Raw genomic sequence first — 18,548 nt, 5'->3', positions numbered from 1 at the left:
AAATAGTCTTCAGTTTACACATCTGTTAGGCTACATTTACACTAGTTAGTGTTCGTTTTAAAATGCATAGCTCAGACAGAATCATGATTTCTATTTATTTTCCACTGATTTACTGATGAGCATTAGCAGCTTCCAGCGCTGTCTGCTTGTGTTCTCTCTTCCATGATCGCTGCTCTGACTCAGAGGTAATAACATATTTAATTTCAGCAACATTACATGGCCAAAACACACATTAGATGGCAGGTCCGGATTTACCTATTTTCGTGACGTAGAAAAAATAAATTTTTGGGCCCCCTTCCCTATTAATATAATAGACCTAATATTACCACCCAAGCAAACAAAAATATTTCTTAATCAGTGGAAACCGATACAGTGTTTTCTATCGGAATAAGCGCTAAATCAAATAGTTCTTAATTTGTTTGAGAACTGAGAGAGACCATTCCATATAGTCGTGGCCACATAACCACCTCTAGCGTCTACTAATAGCGAATCTTTAAGTTAAACTCCTTCATGAACCTCGCTACTGAGAAATGTCATGTAACTTTTCAGCTGCGAAACTATTTTACTGATAAATTCGCGGTGCAGCGCTGACAAGAAGTTTCTGTTTGCGTCTCCGCGTGTCTGCACTGTGTGTGTGTCTGTGAGAGAGACTGGGAGAAAGAAATTGTGATTTCCGTAGCCTACATAAAAAAGGTGGAAGACATGGAAATAGTTTGTCATTTTTTACCCTATTGTTTGTTATATTTATTTGCTCAATGTCTTGAGCAATGCGTAAATCCGGCCCTGTTAGACGGCAATCGGAAGTTATTACAAACACTCGATGGTGGTTTAAAGTGAGTTTTGAGTAAAAGCGGAATATAAATCTTATTTATTGTCTTATGTAGCATGATGCTACAGTTTGCATGAATGGTCACATAACACGAGCTTTCGGTCGTGTAACGTTAGTATGAACAGACATCTGCATATGATCGGAACTCCACGCAGCTCCCGCGCTACTCTATAGTGGTGGTATTACAGTACCACGAGAGCTAAAGAGAGCAGACTGCTCCGTGCGCTTTCGAATCGCTCTCGCGGATGTCAAACACTGATCGATCTGCACCGCACCTCTTCTAGTCGAACACACCGGCAAGTGCTGCAGGCTTATTGGCTCACTGACGCTTAGGTCATTAACCCCTTAGGAGATTAACCCTTTAGGTATCGAAATAACAAGACGTTTTCGATACTCGATGGTATCGAGGCAATTCGGTCGGAAAAAGTATCAAAGTCGATACACAGCCCTACCCACCCCTAATGAAAACTCAAACTTTTTACAACCGCAATATTCAAAAACTGATACAAATTTTTAATAAGCTTCTAAGACTGCCAAGACAACATTACAGTAACACGTAAACTGATGTGACCAAAAAAACTAACAAATTTCGTTTGTGTTCTACTGAAGAAACAAAGTTACCTACATCTTGGATGCCCTGGGGGTAAGCAGATAAACATGAAATTTTCATTTTTGGGTGAACTATCCCTTTAACTAATAGTTAAAGAGTTGGGCTAGGTGTAGTATGACAATCCCATTCGTGTCTTTAGGAACGGGTTAAGCTCTCACCAAGAGGAAGCACTTCAAAATGATACTGCTTGGCAAAACAGAGAACACATAAATATCTGACAAGCTTCATGAGTAAGCAGAAGAAATGACAGCACATAAAAGCAAAAACATAATTTAGCTATTATTAAATTCTTCTGAAAAGAACATTTATTACTGTACCTTGAAGGCAACCGCTTCAATGTTTTCTGGGGTGATGCATTCATATGTGCAGGCCTGCTTTTCTTTGAAATAAATGATGGGCTCTATCTTCTGTTTCATGAGGAATTCGTCTTTTGTCACAATGTCTGAAAAGAAGATGAATTAATAGTTCTTGTAAGTAGACATGTCAAGGAAAACATTGCTTGCATCTAGGGAGTGCATTGTAAGGATTTGATACATTGTAGTTCTGATACAATTACTATTATCAATTCCAGTTTCTTAAAGATTCCATTTATTATTATTTTATTACTTTTGAAGATTCCCCAATTTATTAAAGCACCATTCCAATTAAACTCTGCTAGAGATGTGTAGTCCTACACACAGTCACATATGTACAGCCAGTCAGTAATTACACGTAAGTGTCACAATCTAATTAAGTACACATTAACTCATACAGACTTGTTTGTGATTCATTTAAAGAATATGCTAACAGGATATCCTAAATATCCTTTCATTCATGAATCTAACTACGGTGCCTAGCTGAACTCTAAAGCTGATTTCTTATTTGACACAACACTGCAGATTCAGCAGCAGTATAGCAAAAAAGAGTACAGATCTTCTTGAACCATTAATGAAACTGAATTTCATCAATTTCACCCTGTTACTTGATTATTTTTTATTATTTAAAGATGGTTAAAGATAAACCAATAAGCATAATTTTTAAGCATTATTCATCATTTTTTACTTGATCAGTAGTCAGTTCTTAAATGGTGGGTTTACCAATAAATTATGCCATCTAATGAGTTTTTAAAATAACATCCAATAATGCCATAACACCACTGCATTCTACAGAAAACTACATTGTTCTCAGGTAACTTTTTGTTTTAATGTGTTGTTTGCATTAATTATTAGATTTTTTTATTTTTATTATTATTATTTGATCTCTACCCCCAGCCTTACTGACAACCCACTCAACATTAATAACTGATAATGATTTTCGAAATGCAACAGCTGGATTTATCTGATGTTTCTTACATACATTCAAAACCTTGTGCTAAACATAGACTGAGTGGGTTGTTGCCTGTGACATAAGAGTTGAAGTCATGGAACAAATTAAAATAAATACCTATATATGTGACCTATAGTTAATAATGGCAGCTACTGTTTTTTTCTGTTTACAGAACAATATCTCTATCATCACCACAGTCTGCTGCTATAATTAGGACAACCTTCCTCCACCCACTTTTACCTGGTTTGCATATATTGAACTCCATAGCACCTCCAAGATTAAGGAACTTCTGGACGATGGTCTTGGCTAGGATGTTGGGGGTGAAGAGGACGGGTCTTTTGCGCTGGCATTGCTGTGGGGTCACTAGACTGTATGGGATCAGATTCAAGCTCTTGTTTAAGTCGCTCTCTGGGTCAGATGCATCTGAAAAACAGAAACAGTTCACGGGTCAGCTTTGAAAGCAGTTTACTGTAATTCAGCATAAACACTAGAAATGGACATGTGCGGCACTGTGAATAAGAAAGCATTGGTTTCTCATTCCTTTTAACCAAGTTAGAAAATAATTGTTTGGGGATTGTGCTCAAAAAGGCTAATTAAACAATTTAGAGCATAACTAAAAAAATATTATTTAAATTTTTTTTACATTTACATAATTTTTCAGTTATGGATATCAAGCTTTAAAAATTCCCTAACATTTTTAGGTTTCATTTTCATGACAGTACGAAGCCTGGCCACATGGCATTCACTGGAAAGATTCCTTCGACATAAACAAGTAAAGATGAGGGTGGGCAGTCTTACCCTCAGGCCTTAGTGTTTCAAAACCTGGTCTGGAAACTGATGATGGATTTCCTCCATTGACAATGCGGACACGCTCACTGCTGTTCATCCTCTTGTACTTGTTATCCACCCTGCTGACAAACTGACACCAGGGATCTCTTTTAATCTCAGCAAGTCTCAGCTCTTTTCCTACCTGCAGTAAGACCTCAGCACTATGTCAGGGTGAGCAAACTCAAGGGGACCTGTTACCTGTAATAACTGAACGATGAAGACACTGGCTCTGGACAGACGTGGACTAGACTTGGGATCTTGAGATGGTGTGGGCTCCTCAGGTTGTAGAGTGTTCTGTGAGCACAAACAGAAGTGAGAGAATTCATTAGAAGGGAAGACATGGAAAGATAATTTATGAAAAATGTGTCATTCCAAAAACAACTGACTATGGCATGACATCATGACTATGATTTATCTGACATATGACCATACACAAAACACCTACACTGTATTCAGCAACCCTGATGAACAACAGCAAGAACTACTGTAATAGGGAGGTTAGCCAATTATAACAGAGGTAATTTGCATTAATACATCTTAAAGGTGCAGAATAAACAGCTTGTTTAATTCTGAGGGTCAAAGACAGGTTCACACACTAAATTACGACTGTTTAGAATGTCAGGTGTTGACTGACATTCTAAATGGACTCAGATCCACAGTTGACCAGAAACTCCTTCTGCTCTCCCAGACAACTAAGGATTTTTCTAACTCTGCTGCTCTGTGTTTCACGGAAATCTGGCTGAAAGACGCCATTCCGGACAGCGCGTTGAGTCTTCCGGGCTTTCAGCTGTTCAGAGCGGACCGCGACGCAGAATCAACAGGGAAATCGCGCGGAGGCGGGCACCATGCTTTAGGCCTAATATAAAATAAATAACTTACACAGTGTTTAAATATATATATAAGAAACATTTATTAGCAAAACTAATAAGAAAGTTTGGAAGCAAACTAAATCTTAATCTTTAATTGTAGTGTCTGTTCTCAAACTGAACAAACGTCAACACCAACTATCACAGCAAACCTAGTCTGAATACGTTATTAGGTTCATTCCAGGGTGGCATAGGACTTTTTGAAACAGTGGACCTTTTAACCTCCCCTATGCACATTAAACTCTTGAATAAAGCATCTTCCTTTTAAGAGAGGTCTGGACTCACCATCATAGTTGGACTTGTAATGGAGATGCACTTGTCCGGTGCATCTCTGCAGGGTCCAGTGAGCTTCCTCTTTGGTGCAGGCGTCCAAAGCCACACTATGAGCTTCTCCACGAACATTGCCTTCCAACTTGGAGATAAATGAAACCGAATGGGAAAAGATTACTACTACTACATCAGTTTTTAGGTTTTTTTGGTTGTGGAACATATGCAGGAGTTCAATCCCACCATTAGAAGATGATGTCCGACTTTAACTCCGGCCTGTTCTGTTTCAGAACCAGACTGGACAGAGGACACGAAGATGCCACTATCATTTCCACCAATCAGAGAGACGTCTGACAGAAGGTTTTCTCCAGAGAGTAAAAGGCTCTGAACTGGCCGCAATGGGTTTTGCGGAGGGCCTGAGGTCAACGAAGGACGAAACGGTCTGGAGAACGAAAAAGGACACATGCACAGATCAAAGAGGAGTGATAATATAGATGTACACAGTGAGGAGAATTGAGACGACGAAGACTGACTTTTTTCTCAAGATCGCCAAAATGGAAAGTTGATTCACCACACTGAGTGCTCAAAGAATGATTGTAAATAACACTATGATTTTAAATCAAACAATCAAACAAAATACCTCTCCAAAGAGAATTTCCTGAAGATGTTATTGACTTGCTCCAGATCATACGAGTCCATTGACTCAGACTGGTGGGAAGATGAAGATGAATGGATGGATGAAGGCCCGTAGGAGGAAATGTCTAAGTCATGGTCATCTATAGTAAAGAAAGAGACAATTTTACAAAGACTCAAGTGTATGATTCAGTGGTGAGTGGGCGGAATAAATGATTTATGCATGTTCATACCCATGTCAGCATTGTCTCCACTGTCAGTATCTGCAGTGTCTGAAGGGAGAATACTGAAAGAGAGATACAGCACAGTAAATTTTACTCTACAATGCCAGCAACAATTTACTATGACTTTACTATAGTTACCAACTGGTGTTTTTGTGGAAATGCATTCTAAATAATCCATAAATGAGTAACAATATCCATTTAACTTTTTGTTACAACTACACCAGTTTCAAAATAATGTTAGGCTAATATTTTTAAAAGCAAATACCACAGTTTGTGTTATACAAATCAGACACATTAAACTAACCATGATAATTAGGAACTATCCATGGTTTACCAGTTTTTACACTACAAAAAACTCTTAACAAGTACTGTTGTTTTACACTAAAACTAGTATATAAAGCATTAGCTATAAACACATTTTTCATTGAATGTGTACTGAATGTAAGGTAAACTAATATTAATTATATAATTATATTACATATATTTATTATATTTACATATATTTATTTATGTAGTTTACATTATTACCGTTAGTATTTATTTTATTGATTTATTCCAAGTCAGCATCTAAGACTAATGGCAAGAACTAAATAAATGTATTTAAAATGTTTAGCAATAATACATGTCTCATAAAAATATTTAGTTGGGTTATTATTATAAAAAATAGGAAGTCAGCATGGTCTTACTATAAATACCACTGTTAAACAAAGGGTTACCATGGAATAACTATGGTAAACATATCATTAATAATGGAGAGTCTACTCTTTCCCCTTTATCAGTGTCTATGTTACACAGAGCTCTGATTTTAATTACCATTTGTATTGAGAGTTTGTGTTTTCCTTGATTCTCCTGACAATGGAGTTCTGGTCTGGAGGCTCTGGCACGGTGGACAAGATACTGTCATTACGGCACCGCAGCTGAAGAGACACAAGCACATACACACCATTTGCCTTCAAATTAAAACAACATGGAGAGATATGCAAATCAGATGATAATGCATTAAAGCCTACATTTTTACAGCAGATCTCTCCGAGAGAAATCAATGCACTGGCACTGTTAAGACCGGTGTTGTCAGTGGCAGCAGGTTCTAACAGATCTCCATTGGTGAAAGGCATGGCTATATAATGAGAGATGAAAGGAAACCAAGCTCACAGGAAATTCTTTTTGCAAACATTCAGTGAACATTACCACACAATAACTAAATTTTAACTGCAAGTTCACACACAGCACCATCAGAGCTCTTTAAATAAACATTCTACCTTGGAATAGAGGACTTTTGGGTCCAGCAGCTGGAGATTTTGGTCGATTGATCTAATAATTGAGAATGTCAGACATTGAGATGCAGAAATATTCTTGAACCATATTATACAATGAGAGATTTAAAAAAAATAAATTTGAGATGTGACAAAAATTGACCAATATGACCTGACGCTTAAGGTCTCTGCCAAAAGTGAGCTGTCTACCTAGACAGCCTTTTCAGGCACAATACAGTCAGTGCACGCATAGCAGTAGTAAGACTGTTTCAAACAGCAGGCAGCAAAGTGATGCTGCCATCTAAGATGACTCATTCTGGCAAAAATGTATTGCATTGCTTGCAGATAAGGTAATTGCTAGTTGCAATGCATCTAGTTTGCATATGAATAAAGCCTACTTATATTATTTCATTAAATACAGACACAAAGTTGTTCCTGTTTTTTTAATGCCATGTCAACACCAAAGGCTATTTTCATAGCAAGAACAGGACTGGATAGTTTAAAACACAAAGACAAACAATAAAAATAAATAAAAGTTTAAATAAGTTCAAAAGTTTGGGTGAGTAAGATTTTTTTAATGTTCTTGAAAAAAATAAGTGTCTTTTGCTCAACAAGTCTGCATGTATATAGCAATATTGTGAATATTATAACAATTTAAAATAACTGGTTTCTATTTGAATATATGTTATAATGTCATTTATTCCTATGAAAAAGCTGCATTTTCAGCATCATTACTTCAGTCTTCAGCATCACATAATATTTCAGAAATCATTCTAATATGCTGATTTGCTGCTCAAGAAACATTTCTTTTTGTTATCATTGTTGAAAATATTTGTGCTGTTTAATTTCTCTTTCTAGCTTGTACTTATTTGAACAATGTCTAGAAACTTGGTATTACAAGCACTTCCTGTATCTGTTTGCCTCTTTAAGAAGAATCGCTTTATGTATCCCCAATTGTAAGTCGCTTTGGATAAAAGCGTCTGCAAAATGACTAAATGTAAATGCAAATGTAATATTTTTGTGGAAACCATGATTTTCTTTTTCAGGATGTTTGATGACAGTTTATTTATTTATTTATTTTAAGAAAACTGTTTCTTTGAAACAGAAATTCTTTATTTAATTATATTACAAATATCTTTACTGTCACTTTTGATCAGCTTAATACATCCTTGCTGAATATTATATTTAAAATTATATTGAATAAGTATTTTTTTAAAAAGTAAAACAAACAAAAAAGACTGACACCAAACTTTTGAGCGGTCATATATTTCATCTTGATATTTGACAATTTAAAAAAAAATTCTTTGTGGGTCTTTTTTCTTTCTTTTTTTTTCAAAGCAACCATTAGTTCCATTAGTAATTAAAAATGGTGTATTTACCCAACATCTGTAGGTGCTATACACTGTTTGGAAAGGATCTTGAAGCTGAAATGATTTTTCAAGGTATAAGGCTGGTCCTAACCTTGTCCCGGAGATCCTCAGCCTGTCGGACCTCTTCATGCAGGTTATAGAGTCTGTTGACTAGCTCCTGACGATCCTCCAGAGCCTCCTGTCGGTCATGCTCCAGGATATCCAAGATGGCCTTGTCTGAATCAGGTAGAGGCCCGGGCTATGCATAAAAAGAAACAAAACAAGCATACAAAACAACTCTGAAATCTCTGACTTTGAGCAACCTTTCCCAGCTGTTTGCTTTTCACTGTCTTCTATTTACTGTTATGCAAAAAAAGCGTCTTCACCTGTATGATGGACTGCAACTCCTGGAGTTTGATCTTCAAGACTTCATTCTCTCGCTCCAGCTCAAATATCTGCTCTTTCCGAGGTCGGTTCTCAATGTCATTCTTCAATTTCAGAGATTGCCTCCTCTCCATTTTGCACTCCTCCTCCACCTTGTTCAACTTGTGCTTTAGTTGGTCAATCTAGAGGAAATGGAGAGACAGCAGTCAACATTTGTATCGCACATAGTCAAATCATTCGTGTAAATATGAGTGACCCATCACTTTTAGCAGTAAATATAGGAGATTTTTGAAGACAAAAATTGACTTGAATCGTCCTGCAATGCTTGCAGAAGCCCTCTAACCTCTAGCTGAAGGTCTCGGCTCCTCATCACAGCCATATTCTTCTCCTCGCTGAGCTGGGCATATCGCATAGCCAGCTGATAGTTGTCATCCTTCACCTTCATAAGTTCATCGTTATAGTTATTACGCTCTTCTTTCATCTTATTGTAGCGCTCCTGGAAAGTCTGCAGCTCCTGGTTGGCCAGTCGAAGCTTCTTGTGCTCATCTTCTAGCGTGCGGCATTTGGTCATAACGTCCACCCGCTGCACATCTTTAGCCCTGGACTGCTGCTGAAGCTTTATGACTTCGTTCATTAAAAACTGGATTAGCCCTTCCTGGCCCTCCTCCACTACAGGAAAAGGACAAAATACAGCCAATTCAACACTACTGCACAAAAAGTACCATAACAATTTTCTTGTTATTCTTGAAGTGTCGTGCAAATATCATGATATATATGTATAGTAATCATTTATCATCTGATACCATTAGTGTACCATAGTAGCACCACAGTAATTGTTCATAAGGCTACTGCACAAATCTGAAAGGGGATTTATGGCAGATGCTCATCTCAGAGGGGAAGCAGGTGGAAGGCAACAAACATTTTTAAGGCATGGTTGTAGGTCATTTATATGGGCAGCATTTCATTTAAAAGTGGCTCACCGACTGTTGTGGAACATCTGCGTGTAGCATTAATTTAAAAGTGTCTCACCGACTATAGTGGAACATCTGCGTGTAGGCTCCTTCCCCGTGACGAGTTTGTAGAGGTCCGGGTAGTACAACTCTAGACTCTCTAGAAAAACCACATAGCCTCGCTCTCCCTTCGTGTGCAGGATATCCAACAACCGACCTGAAACAAAAAACCACTGCAGCATTACTCTTGTTGAACTGAAAAAAAGTTATTTCTACCAGATGTGACCTTTAAAGATGACTTTAAATAGTACATGTTAATGTGATCAGGATGAATCATCATCAGAAAGTGTTTTTTTAATACTAAATTTAGTCATTATTTTGTCATGTCATATATATAATTTCTGGTCAATTTTTCACCATGTAATTTTACATCTTTAATTTATACTGTGTGTATATACATATATATATATAATTTGTTGTCTTGGATCACTATATAATATAACAATATAATATAAAGTGTCTTATATAGCTGAAAATCATGATTTCTTGTTGTCAGAATTAGTCAAGTGTCAATTCTGGTACTGTCAAACTCTGTTACCAAGGCAGAGTGACAGTGTTGACAGAATTGACAGTCATGTGTGTGTATGTGAGAGAAAGAGAGAGAGTGTGTGCTTCTCTGTGCATGACTGTCCATTCTGTTACATACTCTCAACACTGTCACTCTACCTTGGTAACAGAGCTTGATGGTAACAGAAATGACACTGTCTAATTCAGACAACAAGAAATCATGATTTTCAGCTATATAAGACACTTTTCACAGAAAATATTATATTGTTATGGCCTATAACATCTTGTGTTCCATTATGAGCAACAAATTATTAAAAATAACAAAAAATATAACTATTTGAAATGATGACTAGATGAAAAATAATGACTTTGGACACCAAATGTACCTGCAATTATAGAATCACCCATATATACATACTTCTTAATATATTTCAAATATTAAGGTCGGAATGAAATGGACATTTACTTTGGAAATCTCTTTTCTAAATGGATGTTATAGTGATCTTATTGTGAACGATTCATCTGTTCTAATGAAGGAAAAAAGATCCAGATCCAGATTTGTCTTTGATGAAAGCAGTGTATTGTATTTTAAATCACTAGAGAAAGTTCTGGCACAAAAAGTACTTGAAAGATCTTCTGTAATAAGTGCCAAAGTGCCAGTCCCAAAAGGAAAATCATTAGGGAGCTGTGAAAATCCCAGCTGTGGTAAACAAGCATTTTGATGTGCTGCTTTGTGACAAACAAACAGTGCAGACTTCAGCAAGCTGCTTGGACGAAATCCCTGTCATCCGTTTTGCCTGTGGCCGTTCGGAAGTTGAAAAATGATACGAAGGTTCAGGAAGGAGTCGTTAGGAAAGAAAAACTACAGCGGCAGCTCACAGGATTAAAAGCGTCCATTCATCATCACATTACACCACTGGAAAAACACAGTGAAAGATGGGGTGACCGAGTAACTGATTGATGATGTGATTTGCATGTAAATGTTTTCAGCATTGAATTTGCATTTCCATATTCCACGGTGTTTAGTATTTTCTGTCACCAGCATCTAGGAATGTTGATGTCCCTGCGATACGATTGGAGAGACAAACCAACCTTGGGCAGATCCGTATCACATCATCAACAATTCTACAGTATATGCTTAAGCAGACACGAAAACATTGAATAATACCTGCACGGTTGACTTTGGACTCCAGCAGGCGAGAGTTGAGCACCTCGTCTTCGTCTTGTTCGTCGATGACCTTGCATTGGCGCAGATATGAGGTCAGCTTGTTGGGGTTGATGAAACGGCACAATATGTACCGGTTCTTCTCGGCATTCTCCCACGATGCCTCCCTGTAGTCTAGCAAGTTCATTGAGCCTCCGTTCTCCATTCCTGCAGAGGCCTCTATGAGACAAGAACGGGAGAGAATGTAGTTTTAGATGCTATTTCAACACTCCTTTCACACCCATAGCATTGACAGCACATCAGATAAAAACAAACTTGTCATTGCATGCACAAAGATAAAAGTATCCATTCAGCCATAAATGGATTGACGTGGTCGTATTTACTTCCTTCGTGCAGTTTTATGGTCTAAAGTGAGTGATTTTTTTTGGCTTCTGTTTACAAATAAAATATAGCACTGAACACTAAAAATAAAATAGAATTAGGACTGCACGATTAATAAAACCAAGTTTTGGGATGATAAAAAATAAAACTAAATGGTGATGAAATGGTGTCTCAGAGTGACTCGGTCACTTATAACATGCATTTGGGCATGCAACAATGCAACCACACTTGTCATGAGAAACGCTTCTAAACCAACTGCTATAAACCAACTGTCAATAAAAGAGAAGCTTTAGGGGCTCATTGTGGCAAAATTAAAGTCTGATGGTTTAACACTTAAAAATGAAGAAATTAAGACAAACATAATTATCACCATTGTAATAATAATATAATTATATTGCAAAATAAAATTATTATATTATTTTTATTAAACACTTGATTTGTTTTACTGTGAAATATTAGAAAAAATTGATATTTTGGTTAATATTTGTATGTATTTATTATTAGTAGTATTGAGATTATTGAGTCACATTGACTTATAATCACAAAATGTTGTACCATACAAACAAGCACAGTTCTAATTTTATTATGTTTTATGTTCTAATTTCTAATTTTATTTGAAAAATCACATTTTCCCCAAGTCATGCAGCCCTAAATATAATAAATTGTTTCAAAACAATCTTCCATTTCTGCTGACGTCACAGACCATGCCGGCTATAGTCAGGTTAGATACAGAATTTTACACTTATGAAAATGGGGCTATGAGTGATAGACTCATACAATGTAAAGCACACATCATTTTTAACTCACAAGTTCAAAATTTCAAAATTGTTTTATGCCATTTTTGTCCACTGAAAAAGTTTGAACATCCCTCCATTAACATCCCTCACCACACTACATTTCAGTTGCAAAAAGGGTTTCTTGTTGACTTGTTTTGCTCAAATGTTGATTATAGTTTATTTAAATGCAGATTCATACAATACACAAAAACATGTTATTAAACAGTCACTGACACTTGCAAATGCATAATACTATAAGTAACTTAGCAAGTACGGCAACATTCTACTAACCTTAACCTACCTAACAGTCTACAAATGCTCTGATGAGAGTTAGTTGACATGCAGTTGCAAAGTTACTTACAGCAAAGTGGACTATCAAAATAAAGTGTAACCCAGCCTATTAACAAAAGGCTCTGCATGACAATTTTTTGTGGCGAACACACATGTTGAATGTGCAGTCGGCCCCCTTCGGCTGCAATAATACCACCATTGTTCACCAGCGCTCCATAGTCCTTTGCAAATGAAATCAAACCGTTACTACTGATATGCCCGCACACGCTTTTGCATATTTCTGTGTATCTATCATCCCAAGCTCCATTTCTATATCTGCCCTTTCGCTTTTGCCCCCCAGGCTCTAGAACAGCTACGTATGTGAATGCAAACGCGATCATAATGGCCTCACTTCCCCATCTTTATCAGACAGCAGACTTTTGATCAGACATCAGTAGGTTTCTGCTTAAACGAAAGAAAGAACTGCAGTCTTTAGCCAGCATTTGCCTTTTTTAAGTGCAGTATGCAGTCTGATGTGGGAGGGATGAAGACGTGTCGGATGTGCCACAGCAAGTCATACATCTAATATTAGCCATCAGCATCCATTGTTGTTCAAAAAAAAGGAAAGAGAGCTTCTCATTTTTGGAAATCAGAGAAACGTATGGGAGTGAGTGTGGGAGTAAAATTTTGAAAGCAAATGAGGGCGTGAGCACTCACCCACAATGAAAACGCCCCCCTTTACGAGATCAAAATCGCTCTTGTTTGGGAAACTATGGGTTTCTCCCTTCACATTTTAGCACAATGATTAACAGCGATTTACTGTATCACTTGGTGTTCGTGTCAGGACGTGACTCAGTAGAGTCAAAAATTAAGCATCACATACAGCGGTTCATCATGACAGACACACAAACACGCAGTCCACCCCAACCCCGTCTTATACCTTGACCAGATTTCCTCTTGACTTATTTTGGAGTGAGTGAGTAAGAGAGCGCTCTTCACTTCTCCTTTTCATTAGCAGGTGTTTAACTCGGCCTCATAAAAAAATGAGAAATGTTGGGAACACATTTACAGTTGCACAGCAGAAGTGATACTCATTTTGAACTTGAAGTATATTTAAATTCAGATTATCAGATTAACTTCCACTTACCAGAGTAAGTCAATATACATATAGTGCATCTACATCGGTGTCTAGGTGCCTACAGACTTTCTTATACAACATCTGAAAGTCACTGTTAGTGTGGAAAGAGAGATGGCCAACTAAATTATTTATTTATTTTCATGGTATTTCATTTATTTTATTCAGTACCGCTGCTACCTATCGTTTGCGTAGGGCACCAACTCCTGGGGGGGCACCATCCCAGTTATATATATAATTATAAAAAAGCATTTTATGATGAACGCAGTAGGCAGTATAAGCCCCACGCTCGCTCTCACCTCATGTTTGTGGCTGAATACAAATGATCATCATAATTAATGGACAACTAGGCTATATCAGGGGAAAGAGATCAGTGCAGAGAAAAGAAAAATAAAAAAGCCCAAGATGAAGCCTCTGCATCACTTTCAGGTAGCTACGTTCAAGTTCCTGTGAAACTTTTTTGACTGTTGACGTTAGTAACGTGTTTTAATTTCGGTAATAATTTCACCACCAACAACAATGCATCTGAATTAATATTTTATTTGCACTATTACAAATGCCTGCAAAGGGCACCGAAGGCCTGATAATTGCTGTTGTTACACTTACAGGATGATCAAATCCTTGTTTAATATTGACCAAACATTTAATTCAAATATCCACTTAATTTTTCATTTTTGGCCACCTTTTTGCGATAGAAATGCTACAGCCTCTTTAATTTCTTCAACAAAAACATGTGGACATCACAACCCTTATTAAAATTAACCATGGTTTTATTGTAGTAAAACTGCTTAATTTTATTTTGTGAGATTTCTGAATGCTTGAGACTATAAAATCAATCAGACAACGGTATTAATAAAATCATAGCCATAGGTGACTGTCTAGAGCTACAATTGTCATTTATAAATAATACAATTAAATTACAATTTATTTATTTACTTTTATATTTTATTAAAGTTCTATTCTGACCCCTGATTAATTTAATGCATCCTTGCTTTAATAAACATATAAGTTTCTTTCAAAAGAAAAAATATAGTAAATAGGATTGAGTCAGAAAAAAAGGTGTATTTTTTGTTGCCTTGTCGAAGAAAGTCTAGGACCTACAATTTTGTGCATGTTTAAAAGGAGAATATTTAAATTTTTTCAAGTTCACTGAGCATCCAAGAAGAGTGAAATTGTATGTTACATCTACAGGTTGTTTAGCTCTGCACCACGCTGCTGTCTATCCCTGTGGGACCCTGCTTGATTGATTTTCACTCATGTTGAAGAGCAGCACGAAACCGAGCTAGCGGAAGCCCTTACCACGTGCTCCTGTGGCTCCATCCGATTTTAGAAAAAACCACAAACCAAAAGCACCTCATCAGCCAATGGGCTGCAGCCCTGCTCCTCCAAGCTACCAGTTCAGGGGAACTGCACCAGGCTGTTTTGTGTGAAAGTGAAACACGCTACAGCAGGTCTGATGTGTGGCCTTGCTTACAATGACTGAAATTTTATCTACACATTAGGGTCAAGGGTATTCTGACCTACCTAAGACTGTGCTGATGAGAAAACTAAATATAGCACTTTAGTCAGATAAAAAAAACGATATACGTCATGTCTTATCGCATAAACATAACAGAGTGCTACTTCCTTAAAGGAACAGTTCACCTAAAATGAAAATCATTTAAAACACCCTCATGTGGTTCCAAACCTGCATGACTTTCTTTCTGTTGGAACACCAAAGAGAGAAGGGACGGGTACTGTGAAGCTCTAAAAATGACTAAACAAACAATGCACCATAAAAGTGGTCTATGGAACTCATGGGCAATATTCCAAGCCTTCTGAAAGCATGAAATAGCTTTCTATGCGAAACAGGCCTAAATTTCATTCAGAAAATCGTCCTCTCTGCTGAAGCTCTTAAATCTCACTCAGCTCAAATGCAATGTCAGGATTGAATACCAAGTTTGACATCATTGGCGTGACATTAGTGCTGGGCGGTATGACCAAAAATTTATATCACAGTATTTTTCAAAATTATACCGGTTTCACGGTATATGACGGGGGGGGGTTTCATGCATGACCGGGTGTTAACCATATTTTCTACTGATTGAGAGAGGAAATACTGCAGTATATTGACTTAGAATGCCCTATTTTATTGTCATGATGAGTGAATATTGTCAAAAAATACCACACTAAATAGTGACTAAACACGACCCCTTTTAATACATGTTAACCAGGAGTCACTCTCATTTATAATCGCGGCATCGTCTGATAAAATCAGCATGCATCTACAAGAGCAGCTATGCGGTTGTTTTGGCTATAATACTTTTTTGTCTCATGCAGCGCACTGCCTGCGTCTGAGTAACAAACTAAAAAAAACTACAAACAAAAAAGTGCATGTGATATTAACAGATGAACTACGCTCATATTTATAATTCCAAACAATCAGTAAGCAACAGGTGCTTGGAAACGCTGTTTTGTACTCATTTATTGATGAGTCGGCTGCGGTGCGGCCAACTGAATGCGCTGCTTCTCTGCCGCTCACTGCACAGAACAGACGCAGAGAGAGACTGGCAAAATCTTCCAACTGAACCATAGCTAAGGTTTATCCAAAAAAGTCGCTAGGTTTGTCAGTATGAATATTCTTTGGAAAAAGCCACTAAAAGGGTCTGAAAGTTGCTAAATCTAGTGCTAAAGTCGCGCTCGTGTGTGTGAGACGCGGGAGCTGATGGCAGGGGGCGGTGGATATTTGTGGTGGTCAGTGTGGATATTGTGGATGAGTTCTTCTGTGTCATCACGTTCTATTAGTTCTACAGCTTCAGTTTCAGAACTTTCACGCTTAGTAACACATACAGCTGTGTCTTCCTCGAAGGAGGCATCCAAATGATAAAAAGCAACAGTAAAGACAATGATAACGTTAAACACAATAAAAATAAAAATACAATTTCTATTCATTCAAAGAATTCTGAAAAAGAAATGTATTACGATTTCCCTAAAAATATTTTGCACAACAAATGAACGGCAACTGAATGTTTTTTTCATCAATTAAATGCAGCCTTGGAGAGGATACAAGACTTCTTTTAAAAACATTACAAAATCTTACCAACTCCAAACTTTTGAATAGTAGTGTAAACCAATATATTAAAAGTTAAATGTTAAAAAAAAATGTTTACATTTAATTTCCATAAAAAGTAAATTCCCATATTATTATTCTAAAATGTGATTTACAGTACTTCCTTCCGTGAGCTGTCATTTCTGCGCAACTAAGGTCAAACAAACACTGACTGTTTCCAAACAAGTTTCCCAAAAACTCCTCTATCTGCAAGTGAGGAGACAAGTAAGTCAGTGCTATTCCAACTCCTTTCATTGTCAAAAACTGACATAGTTTATTTAATAAACACATAAGTCAATAAACAAACAAAGGAATGAATAAGATAGTCATCAAAGCATGCTTCCTGAATTCTTGTTGACAGTGTGCCATTGACAGCCGGCCAAATAGCAGCCTTAGATCACAAACCACATTTCACAGTGTATGTCTGCACTATGTCTGTACTTTCTTCTGCACTGGAAGCTCATGTCATCAAGCCAAATTCCTTGTGTGTAAACATACTTGGTAATAAAGCTCTTCTGATATTAAACTTGATGACTGAATGTACAAATGGAACCAAGATTTTCGAAAAATGCTACTCGCCCAGATCGATGACACAAATATGTACTTGTTTCAAATGGACCATAAGAAATCCATTCTTTTGGGTTGAAGAGTGAGTCTGCATATTCCAGCTGTAATGCAACTGCTTGGACTCAGATCCAAGATCCAGCAAACACTAACAATTCAACCTTTGTGAGGGACGAAGCTTTGCACATGAACCTAAAAGCCAATCTGATGACATTCACAATCCAGAAACAGGAGCGTTCAACTCTCCCCCAGTCAGGTGTAGCATGTAGTTGATATGGCATGCTTTTCATGTGTATTTGTGGACTATTAAAATCTGTGCTCGCACAGTTCTATTTAGGTTTCTGAGCGAATTTCATCCAAATTCTCAAATTGTTCCGAATGCTTATCTCTGTTTGTGCTTGAATAAAAATTAGGGATGCACCGATTCGATACTCAGTATCAGTATCAGCTCCAATACTGCCATTTTCTGCCAGATTGGGTATCGATCTGACGAGACCGATCCAAATCCGATACTGTGCGTATACTATTCTGTGTTATTGTTAAGCTCCATGAAAGGCACAAAACAATTATAAAGCATAATAATGTTTCCGTGCACTATATTCCAAGTCTTCTGAAGCCTTTCCATAGTTTAATGTGAGGTACAGGTAAATATTTAAGTTGTTAAATTCAAGTTCATGTAAACACTTCTCTACTTTGCGGCTGGCAGTCATCCTCCATCGCATCGTGTCGCATTCGGATATGACAGTCAAGACAATAAAACTCTCTCCAAGATGATTCAGTGTTCCTATAATTATACTTGATCTGTAGATAAAGATTAATGGTTTTGCATAAAAGGACTTTATCTTGCTGGAGTTTAGTGCTGTTTCTAAATCATGTTACTTTCTGCCGGGTGTCTGTTAGATCACAACACTGGAGTAGAGAGCACTATGAATTGTTCTTCATTTGCACAGTAACACTGAAATGTAAAACTTTTCAAAGAAAAGATTCTATCGTACAGATATAATACACTATGCCTCAATATCTCTTTCCCTTTGTGTGTTGAACTTTTCTATGCGGAGCGTTCTGACTCCGTGTTGCTTCAAGCGCATCATTCTGCACACGGGA

At 37.2% G+C, this 18,548-nt stretch overlaps 1 protein-coding gene across 1 annotated transcript in view; it reads right to left on the bottom strand.

The window, feature by feature from the left end:
- LOC107592484 (caspase recruitment domain-containing protein 11-like) overlaps window positions 1-18,548 on the bottom strand; it is a 35,019-nt gene that overhangs the window by 7,442 nt on the left and 9,029 nt on the right. Inside the window, exons 2-18 of the mRNA XM_016282017.1 lie at window positions 11,234-11,449; window positions 9,578-9,715; window positions 8,892-9,217; window positions 8,551-8,730; window positions 8,262-8,423; window positions 6,822-6,873; window positions 6,573-6,679; window positions 6,376-6,479; window positions 5,572-5,624; window positions 5,346-5,481; window positions 4,949-5,147; window positions 4,724-4,850; window positions 4,177-4,178; window positions 3,771-3,866; window positions 3,543-3,663; window positions 2,985-3,167; window positions 1,757-1,881 (exon numbers count right to left, since the gene is read on the bottom strand). Of these exons, the coding sequence (XP_016137503.1) occupies window positions 1,757-1,881; window positions 2,985-3,167; window positions 3,543-3,663; window positions 3,771-3,866; window positions 4,177-4,178; window positions 4,724-4,850; window positions 4,949-5,147; window positions 5,346-5,481; window positions 5,572-5,624; window positions 6,376-6,479; window positions 6,573-6,679; window positions 6,822-6,873; window positions 8,262-8,423; window positions 8,551-8,730; window positions 8,892-9,217; window positions 9,578-9,715; window positions 11,234-11,435 (2,313 nt within the window). The 5' untranslated portion in view covers window positions 11,436-11,449. The remainder of the gene's footprint in view (window positions 1-1,756; window positions 1,882-2,984; window positions 3,168-3,542; window positions 3,664-3,770; window positions 3,867-4,176; window positions 4,179-4,723; window positions 4,851-4,948; window positions 5,148-5,345; window positions 5,482-5,571; window positions 5,625-6,375; window positions 6,480-6,572; window positions 6,680-6,821; window positions 6,874-8,261; window positions 8,424-8,550; window positions 8,731-8,891; window positions 9,218-9,577; window positions 9,716-11,233; window positions 11,450-18,548) is intronic.

Source organism: Sinocyclocheilus grahami, unplaced genomic scaffold, assembly GCF_001515645.1.
Source record: "Sinocyclocheilus grahami isolate Dianchi unplaced genomic scaffold, SAMN03320097.WGS_v1.1 scaffold9.1, whole genome shotgun sequence".
In the NCBI taxonomy this organism is placed as follows: domain Eukaryota; kingdom Metazoa; phylum Chordata; class Actinopteri; order Cypriniformes; family Cyprinidae; genus Sinocyclocheilus; species Sinocyclocheilus grahami.
Note: the sequence above shows the minus strand (reverse complement) of the source record. Positions and strands in the feature narration are given on the sequence as shown.